The 23,465-nt window shown below is 42.7% G+C and overlaps 1 protein-coding gene across 1 annotated transcript; it reads left to right on the top strand.

Annotated features, from left to right (window-relative positions):
- The first annotated feature begins 4,524 nt into the window (after positions 1-4,524).
- vegfaa (vascular endothelial growth factor Aa) lies at positions 4,525-22,901 on the top strand. The gene is made up of 7 exons (XM_083918074.1): positions 4,525-5,181; positions 6,672-6,714; positions 10,979-11,175; positions 14,075-14,151; positions 14,394-14,426; positions 18,594-18,725; positions 20,476-22,901. The coding sequence occupies exons 1-7, from the start codon at positions 5,116-5,118 to the stop codon at positions 20,495-20,497; spliced, it is 570 nt and encodes a 189-aa protein (XP_083774200.1). The 5' UTR covers positions 4,525-5,115; the 3' UTR covers positions 20,498-22,901.
- Positions 22,902-23,465: the final 564 nt, after the last annotated feature.

Genomic DNA, 23,465 nt, shown 5'->3' with positions numbered 1-23,465 from the left:
AGTTTTTAGAAGGGATTTAAAAGATGGTAGTGTTGTGGTGAGTCTGATCTGAGCATTTGACTTTCTGGCTCCAACTACAAGGCTGCTTGAAATTAAGCTAAGTAATTTTTAACTAGGCCTTTCTGCTTGACTGTTGCTATAGCTGCTGTCTAAGATTTACTTGAAAGTTCTGTTGTGCTGTTTCTGATCTAGGGCTGTTTTACTCAGATTTGTAAGCTAGCTAGAAGCAGCTAGAGTTAAGGATACCTTGATTTGATTTTAACTCAGACTAGAGCTAACTTCAGATTTACTTTCTACTTGCTGGCAAATTGAATATCTTGAAACAATTGAAGATACTTTTGCAGTAAACTCAACTGGTAAAAGGGACTTAGTCCTGCTCAGTGACCCAGAGTGAGCTAACAGTTTCGTGGGGGTGGTCACCTCAGCTCTAGTAGCCACTTAACACACTTCCGGGGATGTGGTCAGACCAGCTGTAGCCAACCATCTTCAAGTTGTTTTTTTAAAATCTAGCAATTGTTTGAAGCAGCAGCCTCTTCAGACAAAGACTCGGGAAGACAAAGACAAAGGAGCCCATGCAGGATTCTTTGTGGGATGCTAAGTATCTTCTTGTCATTGGTCCTCTCCTCTTTTAGACATGTGCATTTTCTCTATTCCTGTTCATGTGTCATCTTGTAAATACTACAAGTCTCATACTCTTTCAAAACACTATCGTAATGTTTCCATCTTTATCTATCCCACCCGCTCCAAACACCCAACACCATGTCACTGGGGGCCTGTGGTACTGCCAGTCAGCTACCCGCAAGACTGAGTTAATCTCTGGCTTTGCTAACGAGCGATGCCTTGACTTCCTTGCTGTCACTGAGACTTGGATTACACCAGCCAACACATCCACCGATCCCTGCTGCTCTCTCCACTGCTTACTCTTTCTCCCACACACCCAGACCCACTGGCAGATGTGGTGGGACAGGATTGCTCATCAAACCCAAATGGAGTACTTTCGTTTGAATTTCATGCTGTGACTGTAACTCATCTTTTACAATTAAACATTGTCGTTCCCTACCGTGCACCAGGTCCACTGGAGAAGTTCCTGGAGAAACTGGATGTCCTCCTTTCAAAAATCCCAGAAAATGGCCCTCCACTTGTTCTTCTTTCCTCTTTTTCTCTTTTGCTCACTCCCTCTCCACCTACTCACAAAGCTGGTAATCTCCTTAATCTCATATTTAACAGACGCTGCTCTACCTCTAACCTTACTGTAACTCCACGTCATGTCTCCGGCCACTTTTTCATATCCTACTCTCTCCCTGTGGGAGGTGCTGCGGTAGGTTCTGCGGGAGTATGGGTTGAGGGGGTCACTTCTGTGGTGACAAAGCGCACCCCTGGCGGAGGCAAACCCCCACCGGGAACGACTCCGACGTACTGCTGAGGATCCGGACACAGCTCGCGTTTTGGGTGTACAAAGATTGGATGGCCCACAGAATTGACCCCCTCAACCCATACTCCCACAGCACCTACCACAGTATCTCCCGGGGGACCCCGTCATATGCCTTCTCCAGATCCACAAAGCACATGTAGACTGGATGGGCATACTCCCAGGCCCCTCCAGGATCCTTGCAAGAATGAAGAGCTCCAGGACGGAATCCGCATTGTTCCTCTTCAATTTGAGGTTCAACTATAGGACGAACCCTCCTTTCCAGCACCTTGGGGTAGACTTTACCAGGGAGGCTGAGTAGTGTGATACACCTGTAATTGGCACACACCCTCTGGTCTCCCTTTTTAAATAGGGGAACCACCACCCCGGTCTGACACTTCCCCTAAAATGTCACCAAAAAAAAAAAGAAAAAGTGGTGAAATACAGTTATGTACTGCTGTGTGTACGTACTAGAAAGCCTTCATCTTTTGTTCCGAATCAGCTACTTATCACAGGTAACCGGCGCAACTTCCTTCTCATTCATCCCCACAGAGCTTTAAAGAGTTGGATGCTCAGCTTCTACTGACTTCACTTGGAAAGCGTAGAGCGGGTTGTTCCACTGCAGCCAAACTAGACGGTCATTGGATAAATGCTGGGCTTTGTCCCACCCATCGGACGCTCAGCGTCTCTGGGGGTCTATGGGACAGTGGGGTGGCCCGGACGCTCGGCTTCTGCATGATGATTAGATGAGCTTTTGAGGCGGAATCCTTTTTTGATTGACAGCTAAATGAGCGAATCGGCGATCTTGAGGAATAAACATCCAAATGAGCATTTTCCAAGTTTTCATTCCATTGTTCTGAACTGATCCGGAGACTTTACCGATCCCCAGCGACTTTGTCTTTGTTAAAAACAACTAGTGTTCTGTTTGGCGACTCTGTTCTGTCACTCTGCGGTTTCTTTCCCCAATGAGCAACAGCAGCTGTGGAGCTTCTACCCCTGTCACGATCACTCACACTCACAGGCGGTCACACTTAACAGTAGCCTGGCGCAGCAGCTCCAGCTGAGCCAAGGCCGTTTAAGCAGCCAAGCAGTGTTGGCCATTGAGAGGACACTGGTCAAGTCCCTGGAAAAGACGCCTAGTTGGTACGAGGTTGGTACAAGGTCACAGATAATTTTCTTGAAAAGGAACGAAGGGTAGAATTTACATATAAATAAATAATTACATTTATGATTTAGGCCAGAAAATGAGCTTCCCCTCCTTGAAAGACCAGCAGCCACCACTGAATGTAATGTAATGTAATAATGTTCTCAGTGGGAAGAGAGTTCCACAGTTTTGGGGCTTGGACAGCAAAGGCTCGGCCCCCTTTAGTTACAAGCCGCGATCTTGGAACAACCAGCAGAGCTGCATCCACTGATCTGAGGGAACACCCAGGCACATAGGGGGTCAGTAAATCTGTAATTTATTTTGGAGCCAGGCCATGTAATGCTTTAAAAGTGATCATTAAAATTTTGAAATCAATGCAAAACTTTACGGGTAACCAATGTAAATTAGTTAGCACAGGAGTGATGTGCTCATATTTCAGAATCAGATCAGAATCAAAAATACTTTAATAATCCCAGGGGGTAATTATTTATTCGTATTTATTGTTGGTGCCTCTTAAAATTTGTGCTGCAGAGTTCTGCACCAGTTGGAGTCGGTGAAGGCAGCACTTGCTGATGCCAACATAAAGTGCATTACAATAATTTCAAAATCCTCCTGCTAACATATAAATCACTACATGGTCTAGGGCCGAAGTATATCACTGATATGCTCCCACTACATAAGCCTTCTAGATCACTAAGATCCTCAAAGGCCAATCTGTTGGTAGTTCGCAGAGTAAACTCAAATCAAGGGAAAGCATCTTTCAGTCATTATGCAACAAACAGCTGGAATCAACTTCCTGAAGATGTAAGACTTTCACCCACTCTGACCACTTTTAAAACTAGACTGAAAACTTTTTTGTTCACCTTAGCTTTCTGCTAAATCTTTGTACTTTTAACGTCCGCACTGTTTTTATTATTGTCTATGTTTTTATTCTCTTTGTCTTTCTGTAATGCATTTTAATTCATGACATGTTGTGTGTGCTTTTGTGTGAAAAAAAACAAAAGCATGTAAAACCTTATGTAAATCAGAAGCACATAAAGACAGATCTGATCTTTTTAGCTGAAAAAAGCAGGACTCTTTACTTGAGCCTCAAAACTGTTCACCACCATAATTATTATCATTTTAATATTCTATCACCTTAGCTGTGCTTGTTTCTACTATTCTGCTGTATTAACTGCCATGACATGTAAGTCATATTCACATTACTATATATATTATTTTAGATACTGTTACTTTTTGGTTGCTTGCATCTCTGGAAGTGTGTCTGTCTCTCTGTCTTTGTGTCTGTCTTTGTCTCTCTCTGTCCATCTTTCCGTCTTTTCTCTCTTCTTTTCTTCCTCCCCAACCGGTGCAGACAGATGTCCGTCCTCCATAGAGCTGGGTCTGTCCAAAGTTCTTGCCTGTTATAGGGAAGGTTTTCGTTGCCTACGTACTCTACGGGGGAATTGTTGGGTCTATGTAAATCATAAATAAGTCATAGAGTGTGGTCTATACCTAGTTTGTAAAGTGTCCTGAGATAACTTTTGTTGTGATTTGGCACCATAAATAAAATTGAATTGAATTGAATCGAAAACTGTGTCTGTATAAAAAGTTACCCCAAGACTTCTTGCAAACAGCTTTATGCTGTTTGAATATGAACCCAGCTGGTAGAGTTCATAGGAGCAGTAACTATAATCTCAGTTTTGTCTTCATTGAATTTGAAGACGTTTTGAGGTGAACGTTTTGCTGTTGAAAGACAAAAGGCGAGATAATAGTTCTAGTTGACTAATATCATTCACCTATCTAACCTGTCCAATAAGTCTGACAAATCTTTGTTTTCTACAACAGTGGGAACGTCTACTTGTGTGAGAACAGCGGGTCTAGACCCCCGCTTCCATTGGTTACTCCCAGCCGCCCCGCCTCCAGCATCGAGCCCGCTGATGCCACCTTTAATAACACATGAAGCTCGGAAGCAGCCGCAAAGAGAAGACAGACCACGAGAGAGACTGTACCGCTGCTGCTCCGGGGGCATGCTTCTGTCGATCCCCCCAAAATATCTTTAGAGAGCGAAGAGCCGAGGCACAGCGCAAGGGCCGGACTCTTCACAGGACATACTGGAAGGGAGGTTTGCGGAAGAAAAGCAGAAGGATCCGTCCGTGGCTACCGTGTCCGTCCACACTCACCTCATGTTGTGGGATTAACGAGCGGAAAGAGAGACACCAGTGCGTAAAGTTCCACCGTGATCATTATTACCGAGATCGCTCCCGGCTCCGGCGTGGATTTGAGACCCCATCACAGTGTCTTTGTCTGCGGTGGAGCGAGGCTTGTTGGATGCGAAGCTTTCAGCGCAGCGCCGCCGGGAGACACTGAAGGGTCCCTGTGAACGTGCTACATGCGCGTGGAAGAAATGGATTTGCTTTTGCTATAGCCAAGATTTGCCACGGTTTAAAAAAAAAACAACCTAGTCTTTTGTGATAATTTGTCCCTTTTTTTTTTTTAGCTGTGTGGTTTTCTTGATATTGTTCGATATTTGAGCGTGAGACGACCGCAGACATTTCAGGATTCATCGGGCGGAATTACAACCATGAACTTTGTTGTTACTTTGACACACATCCTTTTGGCAGCGGTTCTCCACCTATCCACTGTAAAGGTGAGTGTGACTTCATATGCTTTAGTGGCACTGTTCTCACACAGCTCCACAGTTTTCTACAACCTCGGTTCTTTTCCATTTAGTGAGTGTGCTGCGCAGAGAGCCTCAGCACGAACTTAAAGGGGGAATACTTCCACCCACTACCAAGTGGAATCGAATCAATTGAACATGTGTTGACTAAAACTGATCAGCATGCCTGTGTGTCTCAACTCAGCATTTTTGTGTGTTTGTGTCTGGAAGCCTTCGTCTCACTCTTTCCTCTCTGGTTGAGTTAAGCTCGTGAGCTTCTTTGCAAAGCCAGACTCCTTTCAAAAATCAGCGAGGTAAAGAATTTGCAAAGAGTGCAAAGAGACGCGCTTTATTGAATGCATATTAGCAGTGTATTTAACTTCTGTAACACAATGATTTGATTTCGGCATATATTTGGTCCACCGCAGACGGTTGACTTGACACATGCTCTGCTCCCGGGAGGGCTGCGCCTCACTAAACCGCCTCACACGGACACTGGAAATACGTCATAGAAGTAGTGGATTTGAATGAAATGAATGCTGCTCACGGGACTAGTCTACGTCAATCAGTGTGTCCTCGCTCAGCTTCGCAGCCGCAGGGGAAAGTCCAACTCGTTTTTTTCTCACGGTGCTCCGGAGCGTGTGGAGGCTGAGCCCAGCAGGGTGTCCCAGCTGCTTCCCACGCAGGCCGATCCGCTTTCTCACGCAATCCATCCGCCGGTTACAGCATCCACTTCAGGTGAACGGAGCTCCACCAGGGATGGCGGTTCATCACGTCATATTTTTTACAATCTAAACAAACGGCCGGTTCTTGCTCCACTTTTCAAAATAGAAGTGAAATGAACGGGAGTGACGCCTTTCAAATGAACGCCTGTTTCAGGATACAAGAAGCTCTATTTATCCCAAGGGAAATTATTGTGCAACCGTTTCAATACAAAGATGGGAAAGGGTCAGAGTAACAATAAGCTAACATAAATCAAATTCAAAAAAAAGCATCAAACATAAAATAAATCAAACAATTACCTAGATGTGACAGTGCAATAGACATTGTGGTTAAACGTAGGTATATACAATATACAACAATACGCACCGTGCAGTTTAGCAGCATATTGAAATAAAATAAGTACAAACTAAGTAAGTGATACGGAGCGATAACTGATAACATTGGTAAAAGTGTAGCAGCATTTCTTAGCTACATAAATTAACTATATGCAGCCTACAAAGACAGCTGTTGAAATGTTGCTTTCATACATGGATACAGATCTCATTTTGGTCCAATGATGATTTACTAATCTAACAGTTGAGTAAGCAGGAAAAAAAATCAATTTTGTGTACCCCCCCTGCTTTCCCATGGATCATCTTTGGATGTAATGAGCTGAAGATTAAAAAAAACATTTGGATTTGTTTTATGGCATTTATGGAGGCTGTGCTGCATGCAAACGATACATGTTTAACACCTGGTCTGATGTGCATCTCTTACAGACTGCCAGCATTAACAAGGGAGTGGAGAAGAGTAAAAATGAGGGTAAGTATTCCACCTCAAACAGAGCTGCCTAATTGAAACCGTTCTTCTTTACCTCTGTGTGCAGGCCTGATGACAATAGGACCATGTCATGAACATTTGTTTCTACTCTGCCCCACTTACTTTGTGTCTTTTAAAGCATGCTTTTAAAGGTTTATGCTTGTATTTTGGGTTTGTAATAGAACATGTTTACATACTTTAATGTTCAAAAAGCATAGATGATGTTTCTCCTGTCTGTCTGAATATAAACGCTGTGTTTAAGTGCCTGTCTGGAGACACTCAGTCACATTTGAATGGCCATGTTTTCTGATCTACAGCTCACAAAAACTGACTGGGTTGTCTCATTTCAGTGTGCAGGTTGGTAGCTACTCCAGATACCCAAATGTGAGCATAAACAGTCAAAATATTATTATTATAATTTTTGAAATATTAGTTTAGTATATTAGTTCATATTAGTTCCTCTGAGCTGAAGGGTGTTTCTCTGTACAGAGCAGACAATCACCTGACTGAAGGTCTGTCTAGGGACTTTGGAGTCGCCATAAAAGGTGCAGATTTCAAAATAAGAGTTATTGGAGAGAAGAATAATTTGCAGCTGCTGTTTCTTGTGTTGCTGTTTTCCAACACTTTGCGGTGTCAAAACATGAGCAGACAGTCGGCCTCGGTTTAATGCCAGATTTGTGTTTGTTGTGCCGAGGCCAAGGTCGGACCTGTTGGTTGGTGATGGATGGAGACGCATATTAGTCACTATAACAGCATCCCTGGACAGGTTCTGTGGTTGACTCTGTGTTTTTAGAGGAGCAGGAAGTCTGCCGTCTGCATGTAGCTGACCTTGGCACAGCCACACCACCTGTCCAAAGCTTTTACATACACTCTGATAAGACTGTGGCATGGTTATTCCTGGTGCAGAGTTCTGAACCATTATGGGTATGACTTATTACGTCCACCTCAGCCAAGTTGGAGATTAATATATGTTTAACAACAACAGATCCCATAAAGACATCAGAACCTACAGTGTGTGTCAGAATGCTTTGGGACATTTCTATTCCGTCTGTGGCCCAAAGCTAATTTATTCCCACTGAAGATGCAAATCTCTAAAACCACTCACAACTAAAAAGTCATTTATTTTTAAAAGGCTCCGATGAAGGGATGGGTGTAAGATTTATTTATACTACTACTTTTACTCATACTGCTTCTGGTACTTTAAGGGTACTAGTCATCGCTTCCTTTTTAGAGAAAAAAAGAGAAAACATTAAACAAATTGAGCTTTGGATGACCAACTGCTTTATTTATTGTATCCAGGGCCTGAAGTTAACTTTTTTGGCCACAGTGGTTATTACCAGCCAAATTGTTTTTGGCTGGTAATAAAGGTGAAAGACTCAGAAAATGCATAAGAATGGTTCTTGAACTTGTACAGAATACACATTAAAGTGCTGTTGAGTTATAACCAACTTGATCTCATTAATGACGAGAATGACTTACAGCTTTGTCTGATGGTGTGGCAGAATTTAGAATAGAAAATAACAGAAATAAAAACAGCCAATCATCTCACTGATAGTCTCATTTATTTAGGCAACACCCAACTGCAATCCATTAGTCACTGATTCTTTGTCACTGTAGTGCCATTAGATATCCAGGATCAACTGTTTTTTTAAATTTTAGATTAACAATAAACCAGGGTGTACCCCTCCTCACGCCCGATGTCAGCTGGGATTGGCTATATATATATATATATATATATATATATATATATATATATATATATATATATATATATATCAGGCTTTAATGTATGTACAGTGCATCCGGAAAGTATTCACAGCGTTTCACTTTTTCCAAATTTTATTACGTTACAGCCTTATTCCAAATTGTATTAAATTAATCTCTGTCCTTTAAAATTCTACACATAATTGCCCCATTAGGAACACGTGAAAAAGGTTTTCTTGAGAGTTTTGAAAATGTATTAAAATTAAAAAACAAAGAAATCACATTTATGTAAGTATTCACAGCCTTTACCATAAAGCTCAAAATTGAGCTCAGGTGCATCCTGTTTCCACTGATCGTTCTTGAGATCTTTCTACAGCTTAAATGGAGTCCACCTGTGGTAAATCCAATATTGTCTCGAGGTACAAATCTGGGGAAGGATACAGAAAAATATCTGAAGCTTTGAATGTCCCAATGAGCACAGTGGCCTCCATCATTCGTAAATGGAAGAAGTTTGGAACCACCAGGACTCTTCCTAGAGCTGGCCGGCCGTCTAAATTGAGCAATTGGGGGAGAAGGGCGTTGGTCAGGGAAGTGACCAAGAACCCAATGGTCATTCTGTCAGAGCTCCAGCATTCCTCCTTGGAGAGAGGAGAACCTTGCAGAAGGACAACCATATCTGCAGCAATCCACCAATCAGGCCTGTATGGCAGAGTGGCCAGGCGAAAGCCACTCCTTAGTAAAAGGCACAAGGCAGCCCGTCTGGAATTTGCCAAAAGGCACCTTAAGGACTCTCAGACCATGAGAAACAAAATTATCTGGTCTGATGAGACAAAGATTGAGCTCTTTGGTGTGAATGCCAGGCGTCATGTTTGGAGGAAACCAGGCACTGCTCATCACGAGGCCAATACCATCTCTACAGTCAAGCATGGTGGTGGCAGCATCATGCTATGGGGATGTTTTTCAGCAGCAGGAACTGGCAGACTAGTAAGGATAGAGGGAAAGATGAATGCAGCAATGTACAGAGACATCCTGGAGGAAAACCTGCTCCAGAGTGCTCTTGACCTCGGACTAGGGCGACGGTTCATTTTTCAGCAGGACAACAACCCCAAGCACACAGCCAAGATCTCAAAGGAGTGGCTTCAGGACCACTCTGTGAATGTCCTGGAGTGGCCCAGCCAGAGCCCAGACTTTAATCCGATTGAACATCTCTGGAGAGATCTGAAAATGGCTGTGCACAGACGTCTCCCATCCAACCTGATAGAGCTTGAGAGGTACTGCAAAGAAGAATGGGCAAAACTGCCTAAAGAGAGGTGTGCCAAGCTTGTGGCATCATATTCAAAAAGACTTGAGGATGTAGAGGCTGCCAAAGGTGGTTCTACAAAGTATTAAGCAAAGGCTGTGAATACTTATGTAAATATGATTTCTTTGTTTTTTTAATTTTAATACATTTTCAAAACTCTCAAGAAAACTTTTGTCACGTGGTCATAATGGGGCATTATGCGTAGAATTTTGAGGACAGAGATTAATTTAATACAATTTGGAATAAGGCTGTAACGTAATAAAATGTGGAAAAAGTGAAACGCTGTGAATACTTTCCGGATGCACTGTATGCATGTAGTACTTGATAGGAGACAGTCTGGCTGCTGGTTTGGCTCTTGTCATTAGATTTGTTGACAATAAGAAACATGTAGAACATGAGTAGAGCAAATGTTTGCAACCTTGGTTAGGAGGTTGAACCAGTTGAGTGTGTTGACATGTGACATGTGAACCAAATCCACCCAGCAGGTGCTCATGCTTTAGCTGCTTATGTCTGCTGGGCAAGTCAAAACTGCACAGTCATTCTTTATAGAGTTGGATCATACATGGGGCTGCACATTTGTTTTTTATTATTTCTTTAAAATCCCATGGCCATATCCCTGAGGTCTGCCTCTGACATGATGGAGCCTGTTGATATGCTTTTATTATTATTTCTATATCTGATGTCTCAGCAGAGAGTTCCCACTGTGACATTTTTATTCTACAGTGTGTAAAGGCAACATCATGTCTCTGCTGCAGTACTGTGACTTCCAGTAGAGAGTTTGGTTGAAATACATTGTAAAAGACTTTTGAAACTCAATTCTCAAGGATCCTTCCGTGTATTCTATGTAGCATTTTGAAAAAAATCCTCATCCTACAGCTAACACAGTCAGTCTGCACCATTAGTCCCAGGGCAGAGCTTGCACAGGGGTGGGCTTCATGGGGTCACATGTCAGAGGTGCATCCTGGCGCCACAGTGCCTGAGGTCATGGCTGCTCTGAAAAAAAACAGGGGTCAGGAGTTAGCTAGGGGTTGCTGGGAACAGTGTCTGATGGACTGTGGGACCAATTATTCTGGGCTGCACAAAGAGTGGAGGGCTGGCAGGTCACTTACTTAATTTAATTAAGAGTTCTAACTGACATTGTTATCAAAACTCTCTTATACTTTGTGTTCTTTACAGGAAGTTGGGCTAGATTAGTAAATATCAATTATTACATAAAGCTTTTCTATTAACCGTACGATGATCAGCCCTCTTGTCTTCTGACAGTCATCCTTCTCACAGAAGTCATCACCAAGAGCATGTGTCAGCCCAGAGAGGTGCTGGTGGACATCTTCCAGGAGTATCCGGAGGACACAGAACACACCTATGTTCCTTCCTGCGTGGTCCTCGACCGCTGTGGAGGCTGCTGCAATGACGAGGCAATGGAGTGTGTACCCACGGAGACCCGCAACGTCACGTTGCAGGTGAGCCCAGGGCAGGGGCTTCACGCATACGTTATGACTCTATTCAAGGGCACAAACTAAATAATCAACTAAGTAAACATTTTTGTGATTCATGAATACAAGCTTTTTATTGACCATGGAAGTTGTAGACAAAAGTTTTGTAGACAAAATCAAAATCATTAATATTAATACAGTACAAGGTCCGCTTTCAACCGCATCTCATGGTCTTCATCAACAGATGGGCATTGCACAGTTGATCTAAGTATAGAGTATAAGTTTGTATGTAATAGTTATACACTGGAGATCAAAATTAGAGAACAAAGTATTAATACTTGATTTATTCTGAAATATTGTTATTTTTTATTGTTCAGAATTTGATAGAATAGCAACTGTGTCTATACCACTGCTGTCGTAGCATGCTTTTTTTAAAAACCAAGGCACTTCAACAAAAACATTTATTTAGTGAAAAAAACAGTGAGTAAACTTAAAGAACAGTAACCACTGTGTCAGAAGAGAAGATTTCAACAATGTTTTCTTCTCTATGATTCAAAAATGAACAGGAAGTGTAGAGGCGACAGCTTTGAATGACTTCAGCACATCTGCGCCCACAGGACATCACTAGTTTCTCACACTGCTCTGATTTGATCTGCATCCATTCTGATTCAGTCTTTTCCACATTTAACTAACTGGAGTGGGTTTCTTAGACATTACTTTGTTGACAAGGATTTTCCAGAGATTCTCTATGGGGTTTAGATCTGGACCATTTCATTGTTTCAATATTCTTAGCTTCAAGGAACTGCTTCACCTGTTTTACAGTGTGACAGGGGAAATTGCAGCTGATTGGAGACAGTTGCAGTGAAGGTGTTGCATGTTGCTGAAGGAGGTTCACATAAACATTTGCATTCACCCTGCCATGTAGCTGTATAAGAGGCCCAACTCCTGCTGCAGAAAACATCCCCAAACCATGACACTTCCTCCTCCAAATGGAACTGACTTCTTTACACACTTTGGGTTCAGTCTCTCCCCAGTCCTACGCCCAGCATAATGTTTCCATCAGACCCAAATAAACTGAACGTCCTCTCATCACTGAAGTTACTCTGGACCAATTCTCCTGTCCACACAACATGCTCCTCAGCACAGGCAAGTCCAGCCTTTTTATTCTTTCTGCTGATGAGAGGTTTGGTCACTTGCTTCAGTCCAAAAAATCTTAAACGATGAGACACTGTGTGCTTAGACAGATCCTTGTCCTGTTCAGCACTGAGCTGGAGACCAACTCCAGCTGCAGTGTAGGACTGTTTCCCCATTGAGAGTTTTCTCATAATCCTGTTCTCTTGTGCACTTGTTTTACGTGGAAGAGCGGCCTTTTTGAGGGACTTGAATCTGTGTCCTAAAGTTTCAATCTTCTTGAAATCAGACTGTGAATGTCCAACCTCTCTCTGATTGCTGACAGGTTCATCCCTTTGGCCTTCATCTGGACAACCTGCTGTCTCAGGGTTTCAGAGCGTGATCACACTATCCACTATCCGGTTTTTCAGCTAAAGCCTAGTACCTTTAAGTAGTGTGAGCGCACCCGCTCCGCGCTCAACTGGGGCCAGCTGGGCCGCCACGGCCCGCTTGAAATAGGTGGGCTTTAGCGGAGCCGTTTGCACATGTACGAGCACGAGCGTGCGCACGTGTACGAGCACGAGCACGAGCCCTACGGCAGTAGCGTTATGTCCGCCTGTTCGGACATGTAAATAGAAGGACGGACCATGCGCGGATATTTAACAACAACAACAATGGTGGTGAAAGGTTCACGTTGTGTTTACTGCAGATTTGGTCGGATGAAAATATTCAAAAACAGTCGACAAGACGCACAAAAACTCTGAGGTCTATGGAAAGATTTGTAAACAAAGCCACACACACGCGATCAATGCGTGTGACGTGTTACGGCGTGAAGGCGTATGGACAGCAAGAAGCATTGGCCGTGGCCCAGGTAGTGTGAGTACAAACGGGGCTGGGGCGCGGGGGGAGAGGGAGGGGGGACAAGTACCCTAAAGTCCGGGTCTCGGTCCTGGAGGATAGTGTGAGCGCGCCCTCAGTCTCCTTAGAGCAGATTGCCATCTTCAAAGTAACCAGGAGAGCTGCAGATAAATAGGGTGTGTCAATTGTCACCAGGTGCAGATTAACACCAATAACTGGGAGGATCTGAAAGTGTTTTTCTCACTGTTTTTTCACAAAATAAAGGTTTTCTGTTAAAGTGCCTTGTTTAAAAAAAAAAAATGCTAATACAGCAGTAGTAAAGACACAAGAGATATTCTATCAAATTCTGAACAGTAAAAACTCAACAGTATTTCAGAATAAATCAAGTATCAATACTTTTGATCTCCAGTGTATGTGACTGAATTCCCATGCCTCCATCACATTGTGACAGCTGAGCTACTTCTGTGGAAAGTGAGATAACTCCACTCACTGACAAAGACCATGACAGTGAAAGTTCCAAAAAAAGCTTGTAAAAGGTGCTTGTGTTTCAGTCATTTCTTCAAATCAGAAATTTGAGAGCACAAGCATTAGCATAGGGTTTGTAGACATGCTTCTAAAAAGGGTTTGTGAGGCCACGGTGAGCTTTAATTATCTATTTGTATGTCTGGACTGTGTTAGACACACAAATAATCCATCCAAAAGCAGAGCGGGGAAAGTGAGGTGTCGAGGCATCTCAGATATGTTCTTTACCTCCACTAACTATTTTTACAGGCATGCCTGTGGCATGTCTGTGGCATGAATGGCGGCTGGATAAGTATAGGAAGTAGAGAAATACAGGAGGGTCACGTTTAGTTCCAGAGCGCTCAGGGCTGGAGCTTCCACTGTCGGTTACCAACTGTCATGTTGATGTTGTTTTAATCCAAACCTTGCCTTGTTATGTCCTCTGTTTCTCTTCAAGGTGATGCGGTTTAGACCGATGGTTACGCAACATACAATTCACTTAAGTTTCACAGAGCATCAAAAGTGTGAGTGCAGGTAAGAGACTGAGGACCTCATACATCCATACACACACACACACACACACACACACACACACACACACACACACACACACACACACACACACACACACACACACACACACACACACACACACACACACACACACACACACACACACACACACACACACACACACACACACACACACACACACCGTGACAGGGATGTAATAAACACAGCACAACACTAAATCCTCTTTCTCTTTTTTATTTCAGACTAAAGCCAGATGTTCAAGCAAAGAAAGAATAGTAAGTACGTGTTCTTTTTTTCCGTTTTGTCAGTCAGGGTTCTCTCCAACCAACATGTCTTTGTTTGATGGCCTGTTTTAGTGGAGGAGGGTGAGCAGCAGCGTGCTGGACACTGGAGTTCCCAGCAGTCAGTTCCACCCTGACAGGATATCTGTCCTTCTGTTGGACGCACACATCTTTCCTATGCTCTCAGTAGTTACTCCATTATTGATAGTATGCGGTGCATATCTGATTAGTAGTTCAGCACCGTGGTGTAGTGGTTAGCACTGTCGCCTCACACCAAGAGGGTTCCTGGTTCAAATCCCTGTGTGGAGTTTACATGTTCTCCCTGTGTTTGCATGGGTTTTCTCTGGCTACTCCAGGTGCCTCCCACAGTCCAAAGACTGGTGTTAGGTTCATTGATGACTCTGAATTGCCCGTAGGTGTGGATGTTAGTGTGAATGGTTGTTTGTCTCTGTCTCTATGTGCCCTGTGATAGACTGGCGTGCTGTCCAGGGTGGACCCCACGTCACGCCCAATGTCAGCTGGGATTGGCTCCAGCCCCCCACGACTCCGATGGATGGATTAAAGCCTCAAATGAAATGTTCTCCAAGGACAAAATTGGCGAGAACAGACATTTTGCTATGTGTTTTGTTGAGTGGCAAAATTCAGCGAGGAGTTTGTATGTTCTCCCTGTGCTTCTGCCAGAGTCCACAGACATGCAGGTTAGGTTCAGGATTATATTAAAGTTCAAACAGAATTTTAAAAAGGCTGTTATGGTGTGTCTGTGAACACTCCCCTAAAGTGACATCACATGATAACACATGGGGTGATATTACAACTGAAGTGGCTGAAACTCTGAGAAATGACTTACATTATCCTTTAACTAGGATAAGCAGCATGCTGGTGACTGCAGTATTTTTTCTTTTTATTATTATTCTATGATCATTCCTGAAAATGTCCTCGATCAAATATAGAATACATTTCAACACCAGCTTTTTGGACTTTGGATAATATGCATAGGCTTATAAATTATATGTTTTAGTTTGTGATATTGTCAGTTCAGTTAAACAGAAATTGTCTGTGATTTATTATTTTTTTTCTTTTTATGGCAGCGGGTTTAGTACTTTATGGGGCCGCTATAACAGCATGAGTGGTTGCGGTGTAGCCGGCCGGCTTTAGACCACCCGCTGCTGTCTGCACTCTGACTCCAGTTGCACAAACCTGACCCTAAGCTACTTCTCGAGTCTAATCATAGCAACAGGTGTCATGCAGTTGACTTATTTTTATTTTTAGTGGTGTAAATAGAGGATGAGCCAGGAGACAAACTCAAGTGTCGTGGTTGATTGAGAGAACTCACTTACTGAAACAGTTGACAGAGGGCTTTGTGTTTTACATGTGCATGTGGTTTGTGTGCATCTAAAGGTTATAATCCGTAAGATTTTCATCTAGTTATTTGTCTGTTAAGTTCCCATCCATCAAAGAGTGAGTTAAATCAATGGTGATTGATCATATGGCCCACTAACGAAAGCACTTCTACTTGCTGCTTTGCCCAGAAACACATTTGAGTGTCTGTGGAGACATTCCCTCACTAGATTCAAATGCAGCGCTCTGTTAGTGATGCTCTTTAGTCAGCAGAGGTTGGTCTGCCCATGTGGAGCTCGTCACTCTCCATCAGGCTGCATTCCATTGTACTGTGAAATCAGGAATTTCCTACTTCCGACACGTAAAAGTGCAATGAAACAAAACGCTCAAGTCTGAATTCCGAGTCAGGCTCACTCTTATGTGTCTGACATAAGAGTCAGACTAACATTTCATTATTGCTGACTCACAATGGAAGATCAAACCACAGAGAAAGAAGAGCGTTCAACTCTGAGCTGTACTTCGTTACAAAAATGTTACTTTTTTAACTATCAGTTTTAGATTTAGTAAATGGGCCACAAAGTGTTTTCGTTACTTATCTGCGCAGGGCAAAAGGCTCAATACCAAGCAGGATTATTGTAGCCTTACCCGGAGCTGCAGTATGTCCTGGCATTAGCATATATATTTCTTGAAGGTTGATACAAAATAGCTTTTTCTTCAAAACAAACCTTTTGTACTCAGGTTTCATTTGTTACCTGTGTGTCCTTTTTATATATAAAACAACAGTCCACTCTTTGGCAGGGAAAATCATTTTCCATGACATATTGTCTCTATGAGGAATGGTTGGTTGGCTGTCTGGCTGTCTGTCTGTCTGTCTGTCTGTTTGTGAGCGTGTGTGTGTGAGCGCCTTGAGAGGTTCACAGATAAGACATGCTTTGGGTTGCTTTGCTCCTGTTTTTAAACCAGAGGTCTAGAATTGATCCTGCGTCTTGGATGTGTGTTGTGCAAAGCAATATCAGTCCTTTGAGACAAAGCATAGTTCCCTTCTGCCCCATAGCAACTGCCCTTATATATCTAGTTGTGTCTTTGTTTTGTCTCTGGTGTGTCCTTCCATCTCAGAAGATGAGCACTGTAACAGATACTGAAACAACTATAGTGTCTACCTCAACATCAAACTATTAGATGTTCATATTTCATCTCTGTGTGAGCAGGCAGCCCCACTGACACTGCTGCTCCTGCCCTTTAGGTATTTATTCTAAAGTGTGGGCTTGGGTTCCAGCTGCTCGACTGAAGGTTCTGCAGCGGTGATAAATCTTGGAATCATCTTCTGCTGTTGTCAAGAATTTCCTTTGCTCATACCAAACAAAATCTGTCCATAGCATTGATTTACTGTACAAGCAGGAGAATCCACATTGAGATTGGACCTGATGTATTACCTTACCTTTGAAAGCCTTTCAATTGTGACTGCACCTTCCTTAATATTCTATCATTTGTGTTGTTGTTGAAATAGAATTTTGGGGCAGAAACGTTTCTTTAAATGTTCTTTAAGTATAAGGTGATGGGCATGGTGGCATAATACTAAGCTAACCATCTCCAGCTTGGGTAGATTCAGCTTATGATTTACGCAAATGCGCCATCAAACATGAGTCAAGTACAGTCCTGTGACATCCCTGGAGCAAATTGTACCAAGCTTCAGTTAACCAGGTGCCACAGGGCATGAGGATGTCCCAGCGGGTGATTGGTCTCAGAGCTGAAACATCAAAGCCTGTCTTTTTTTTTAAACACATGCACATATTGGCCCTCATTTATCAATCTTGCGTGAAAACGGGCGCAGATCTGAGCGCAGAATTGGTCGTATGACAGAACCCATGTGTGATTTATGAAACATTCGTATCTGACCAATCTCAGCGTACGAATGAGCGGGCCTTGATAAATGCGGCGGCTGACTTCGATCATCATTAACATGTTACGCCCTCAAATATTCCTGGTTCGGAGGCACTCGCCCACTGAGGTCAAACATGGAGAGAAGAAACGCTGTTACGAAAAGAAACTTTTCCGACACACAGATCGGCATCCCGACATCCGAGATGGAGCAATTTATCGAGGGTAGCCACTTACCGAGGAGATGACTTTGGCTCTGCAGTGCGCATTCCTGCAGCCGCGCACCAACACATTCATTAATTAATTCATCTTCAACCGTCCCTGCCGGGGTCGCGGGGGGCTGGAGCTGAGCTGTTTTGAATTATAAAAGAATCGTGTGTGTGTCACCTGGCCACCACGTTTAAAAGCGATAGCTTGGCATCACAAATCACCTGTACATTTATCGAGTGGTAGTTTGCGATTGATGAATGCGTAATCATTCATGGATGGTGCCTTCAGATGCATGAGTACAATCAATTGCTCCAACCAAAATTTTTATTTTTTTTATTCGTTTTAAGAATCCGTTTTGATCTGCTCTTAATATGTGACTGCTTATGCTTAATGACAGCTGAGGTTGGTTAATTATTTTCAGCCAGATTTTGCTGTGCTGCACCACAAATCCACAGGCTTAAATTTGCGTACACAATCTCAGACCAGACGTGAGATTTAATCGTAACTCCCGCTCACGTCCAAATTAATAAATGCCGGAGTTTGCGTGGAAATGGTCGTACGCATGTTTTTCTGCCGTACGTTCGTTTGATAAATGAGGGCCAGTGTCTTTACAAAGTGTCTTTAGTAGGGGGGGGTGCATGAGTGTCTGTGTCTGCCCTTTCTGCAGAATATGCTCTATAGCTTAGATCTCTCTCTCTCTCTCCCTCTCTCTCTCCCTTTTTGCTTCCCTTGCAGCCACTGTGTGCCTTGCTCAGAGAGAAGAAAACGCCTGTTTGTGCAGGACCCTCTCACCTGTAAATGTTCCTGCAAATTCAAACAATTACACTGCAAGTCCAGGCAACTTGAGTTAAACGAAAGAACTTGCAGGTTTGTTTACCATACATATTCGATAAACAACATGCCTTTAATCCCCCTTTTTTCACCACAAGTCGACCCACCTCTCCACCTATCTCTGTGCTTCCAGCAAAGATCCATTTCCTGCTTAGAACTGCATGCTTCTCCCTGCTGCTTGATGTTGTCTTGGTATTTGTACACGTGGATGTTTGCATTGTCTCATGTAAGATGCAACAGTCACATCACATGTAAGTGTTGACGATGTCTTGAGATCAACACTTAAAATAGTTTTAATCCAGTCTGTTTGTTTAAGATGTCACATGTAACTGTGTGCATGACACTTTGTTATTCATCTCAAAGTGTGGGTCAGGGTTAGAAACTCCCACACAGATTACATTTCTGTCATCCTAAACTGTGATGCAAACCTTTAAACAGTTGTTTCAGCCATAGCTTTGACTTGCCTCTTCTGGTATCTGGCTGTGCGGACAGGCTTAAAGATATCCTCTCACTGCCACCCTAATACAATGAAGGTGAAAGCACTTTCATGTGGTTCACCTAAAAATGTTCTTCATGCAGGATTTGTTCACACATTACTCTGAACAATGCACAGACCTGACATCATTGGAACTTTTTATTCTTTAGAGTGTAGTTCCAATGAAAGCTGAATATGAATGTCATTCTTCAGGATATCCAGTTGATTCTTGATGTCAGAAATAGAAGCCTGACAAAATATTCTTAACTCAAGGTTCAAAGTGCCTTCCCTTTTCAAAAGAGTTTCCAATGATGGTTCCCCACAAGGTTCTGTGGATCAAACCATCCGAAGAGTCAGGTGAAGATACGACGAGAAGGATGTGAAAATGTTTTTTTTTTTTAGTTCTTTGAAAGTACAAAAGTCTTGCTTTGTTACATGCAGACAAGAGTGTGAGTCAAGACAAGGAGTCAAGAAAAGTCCTCATGCGGTTCTAGAAGTTCTAGAAGGCTCTAGACAGTGTTTTCCATGATCAGTGGTTAAGATAAAGGTTTGCTGGTGCTCCTGTTCATACTGCTTGCATGTCACATATACTCAGATACTAATGTGTGGAGTTAAACTCATCAGCCCGACTGCGTGTCGCTCATTTCCAAATAGAGAAGTGCTGGGACTGCTGCCTCTAGTTAACAAGGTTTCACGACCTCTTCTGCTGACCCAGCCACTGCCATGACCTCTGACCCCCCCACCCCCCATGGGCCCCCCACACTGCTTTGGATTTAGAGAGAACCACACACTTCTGGGTGAAGTGACCACTGACATGATTCCAATTGGCTGGTCAGTGTGTAGGGGAGGGAGTGGAGGGGACCTGAGGTTGGGGGTTCTCTGGAACTGGGGTTAAGTGTCTGTTCTACCCCACCACTCCACCCCATCCCCCAGTTCCAGCTATTACTCCACCCTCAAAACCCAGAGGTAGCAGAAATGGAGTGACATCAGAACTTCATATGAAGGTTAAATCAAGTGTTTATGTTTGACTCCCTTTCCAAGACTAAACCTTTAACTGAAAAGACACATTTCATGTACTGCAGAAAAAGTACCAGGAGGTGGAAACTGACCCACATCTTTCCCCAAACCCCCAACCTCCTTCATGGTCCACTGCTGTTTCCTGTTGTGCATCCATCTCTAAATAATCCTTTTTGTGTTTGCATGGAGCAGTTGTGTGTAAGACATTATGATTATCCTATTCTGTGAGGCAAGGCTGTACAGAACCAATTTTCTGCTTGTCACTTAATCATATTTTCATCTTGTCTTCCACAGATGTGATAAACCGAGGAGATGAGACCAGTAACACTGTTATGAAGGAATAACTTTCTTGGCACAGCACTTTGAAACCTGAGGATGCATTCCCTTTAAGGACATGAAACGACAACGCAAGACAGGACATTCTTGATGCAGAGCTTGCCACGTCTCTTTTCCGCCTAAAGATATTAATATATATGTACATACTATAAGTACATCGACAATGTGTATTGCTGCTACATAAAAATACACTATTTAAACAAAACGAATACGCCACTGGCGTGTGAATGGGAAATGTTCTGCTTATGGGTAGAACTGGTAGAAAAAATCTGTTATGTTATGTAACACTTGAAACTGGTGGCCAAAACTTCAACAAGTGGTGCAGCAGAAGCCAAACTCACCTCCCGACTCTGACAGAGAAAATGGAGGAAGGATGAGGCAGAGGAAGGCCTGTTGTACTTGAAGTGAACGGCAGGTCCCAGAACTGTCTCCCTCTGTGACATGATGTGAAGTTTTTTTCTCCACTGCATGGACTGATTCCAGCTGGTGTGAGAAAACACGGGAAAGTCTCTCAGTTTCCTGAAGTAACTGTGGATGCAGGTTATGTGCTTTGGTGACAGATAATGTGAAAATGACCTTCGTTCCTAAGAAGGATTATGTGACGATGGCAAGAATGGAACTAACTAGCTTAGCTGATGGCGACGTTTGAGCAAGTAAAAAGATTAGAGTCTATTAAAATACGGTTTGTCTTAGGCCTATCCTTACACGTACAACGTCATAAACTGCGTTAATGTTGGACCGAACTAAAGTTTCCTTCAGGGTGAAAGCTAGACAAACCAGGAACTGTTTCTGGTCCTGCCTCCTTCATGCAACCTTTCCCTGGTAGGAAAACAGATTTTTGTCTCTTTTTGTGCACAGAGTTTATTATATATATTTTGAGATATTGTGTTTGTGACCTTTCACAAAATGTCTTGAGACCAGGCTGTCTAAAGGGATATTACTGTAGGTATATACGGAGACAAGAAGTGACTTGACAAGTTGATCACAGATCAGATCGGCAGCTCACTGTAGAAATCCACAACCTTCCAGTTTCTTTATTTAATGGCTTTGTGTGTGTTCCAAAGAAATAGTACGGCATCCACACCAGAGCAGTTAATCATCAACGATCTGTATTTACTCACCAGATATCCTTTTGTCTAGTACACTACATCTAATTTATAGAATATTCTCAGTATTCTGTATTCTGATATTTATATGCAGTGGTAAGGTTATTTTAATTTGTACTCCTACTGTCTTCAATCTGTGCAGAGATTGTATGGAGAACTGTAGACTCCTTTTTTGTGGGAAAAAGGACTGAAAGACAACGCTTTGACATTCCCGATTCAAACTAAAGCTGTTTCTCACCAGCCGCAGGGGGATCATGGTGGGCCTGTTGACCGAAAGAAACCCCAACCACCAACATGTGCGTGAATGATGCGCCAGCACAGGTGTTTTTCATTTTGGACTAGGGCAGTGCACATGTGGTTTTGCACTCATGGGCCCAAAGGCACGTCATACGGAGTCCCGTTCCTGCTGCTCAGCTCAGACCTAATTTAGTGAAGACTGTCCAGTCAGACTGAGGCCTCTAGTCTGACATTGGTAAACTAACGCAGTGTTTTCTCTGACTTTAAGCTCCTCATTCACAAGATTACACTGCTGTGTGGTTCAGCAGGATACAACTACTTACCACAAATCAAACATTTCCTTTAATGTGAAACTGTTACCGTATGAGAAAAAGACCTTCCTCACTGCTGAGCCATGATAGAGAAAAAAACAGGATGGAAGTTGCAAGGTTTGTGTTCATATTTAAGAGCAAATATTTTAAACAAGTTAAGGTCACAGTAATACAGTATGGGCTAACGTGTTTACATGTACCTCAGGCAGACCTCAAACAAATTGTTGTGTATTTCAGCATATGTGCACTCAACAGCCAAATCTGGCCAACTAAGAGTGCTCCGTCACAGTGAGTGTTGATGGTACGAAGACACGTGAAATCATTATTTATTTGAAGGAACAAATCACTTACTTGTGTGCACAAAGTATTAATTCAAAGGTGTGAATTCCTAATTGTACTACCCCCAATGCTCTGGACAATATTGCCAGTCGCAGTCAGGAGACTCAAAGTCAGCGATTCAGATTTCAATCCATTTTCCACAGAATAGTGACACCTTTTCCTTCTTGAATCCGACCCGTGTTTGTGTTGATGCCAGCTGTAGCACTGCTATTGATGTGAAGCGACTTCAGCGCTGCCCCCCTCACACTCAAGTGTGTTCACTGAGAGCTGCTGCTGGCTCACTGCCCGGCCTCTACGCTCCTCTGACCATGACTACATTCTATTCTATTTAAATGACAGACTTTTTCTTGAGCTTGTACAGCCACATATTTTTAGTATATTTTCACATTAATATATATTTATTGGTGCTGTAAAATGTTTTACAATATTAATAATCTTATGTTGTTTTAAGTGTAAGTATTAAAACATTTATTTTAAAAAATACATTGTTTTTTTTTTTAAATGTCAACTAGTTTGAACATTTCTCCTTCAGTGTGAATATGATGCAACAGGACAAATATGACATGTTTTCCACTCTGGGTGATCATTTACAGACGAGATGGCTCCTCCGTGTAGAGACCAACACAATTTCTGGGATAGGAATTTGCAGCTGAGGTTGCAAGATATTCCCAAGAATTATTGAATGATATTTGTTTGATGTTTTTGTCGTTTAATTTAAAAATCTAACTGGTTGGGATTACATCACAGTTTTGATGTACTTCTCATCTGGACGGATGAGTTTCCCTCAGGAGGACCACAGCATGGATGATCGCTAAAGGGAATGCAAAATTGGTTTGGGCTGGAGCACTGCTACTTGTCATTGTATGCTCACTGGGAAGAAATGTGAAACTATTTGAAGAAAACTTGAGAAAGTACACAATTTCAAAAATCTATGTTTCTTTCTGAGTAATTATCT

Source organism: Echiichthys vipera (assembly GCF_963691815.1).
Source record: "Echiichthys vipera genome assembly, chromosome: 8".
Taxonomy (NCBI): domain Eukaryota; kingdom Metazoa; phylum Chordata; class Actinopteri; order Perciformes; family Trachinidae; genus Echiichthys; species Echiichthys vipera.
This window is presented reverse-complemented; position numbering and strand designations above follow the sequence as displayed.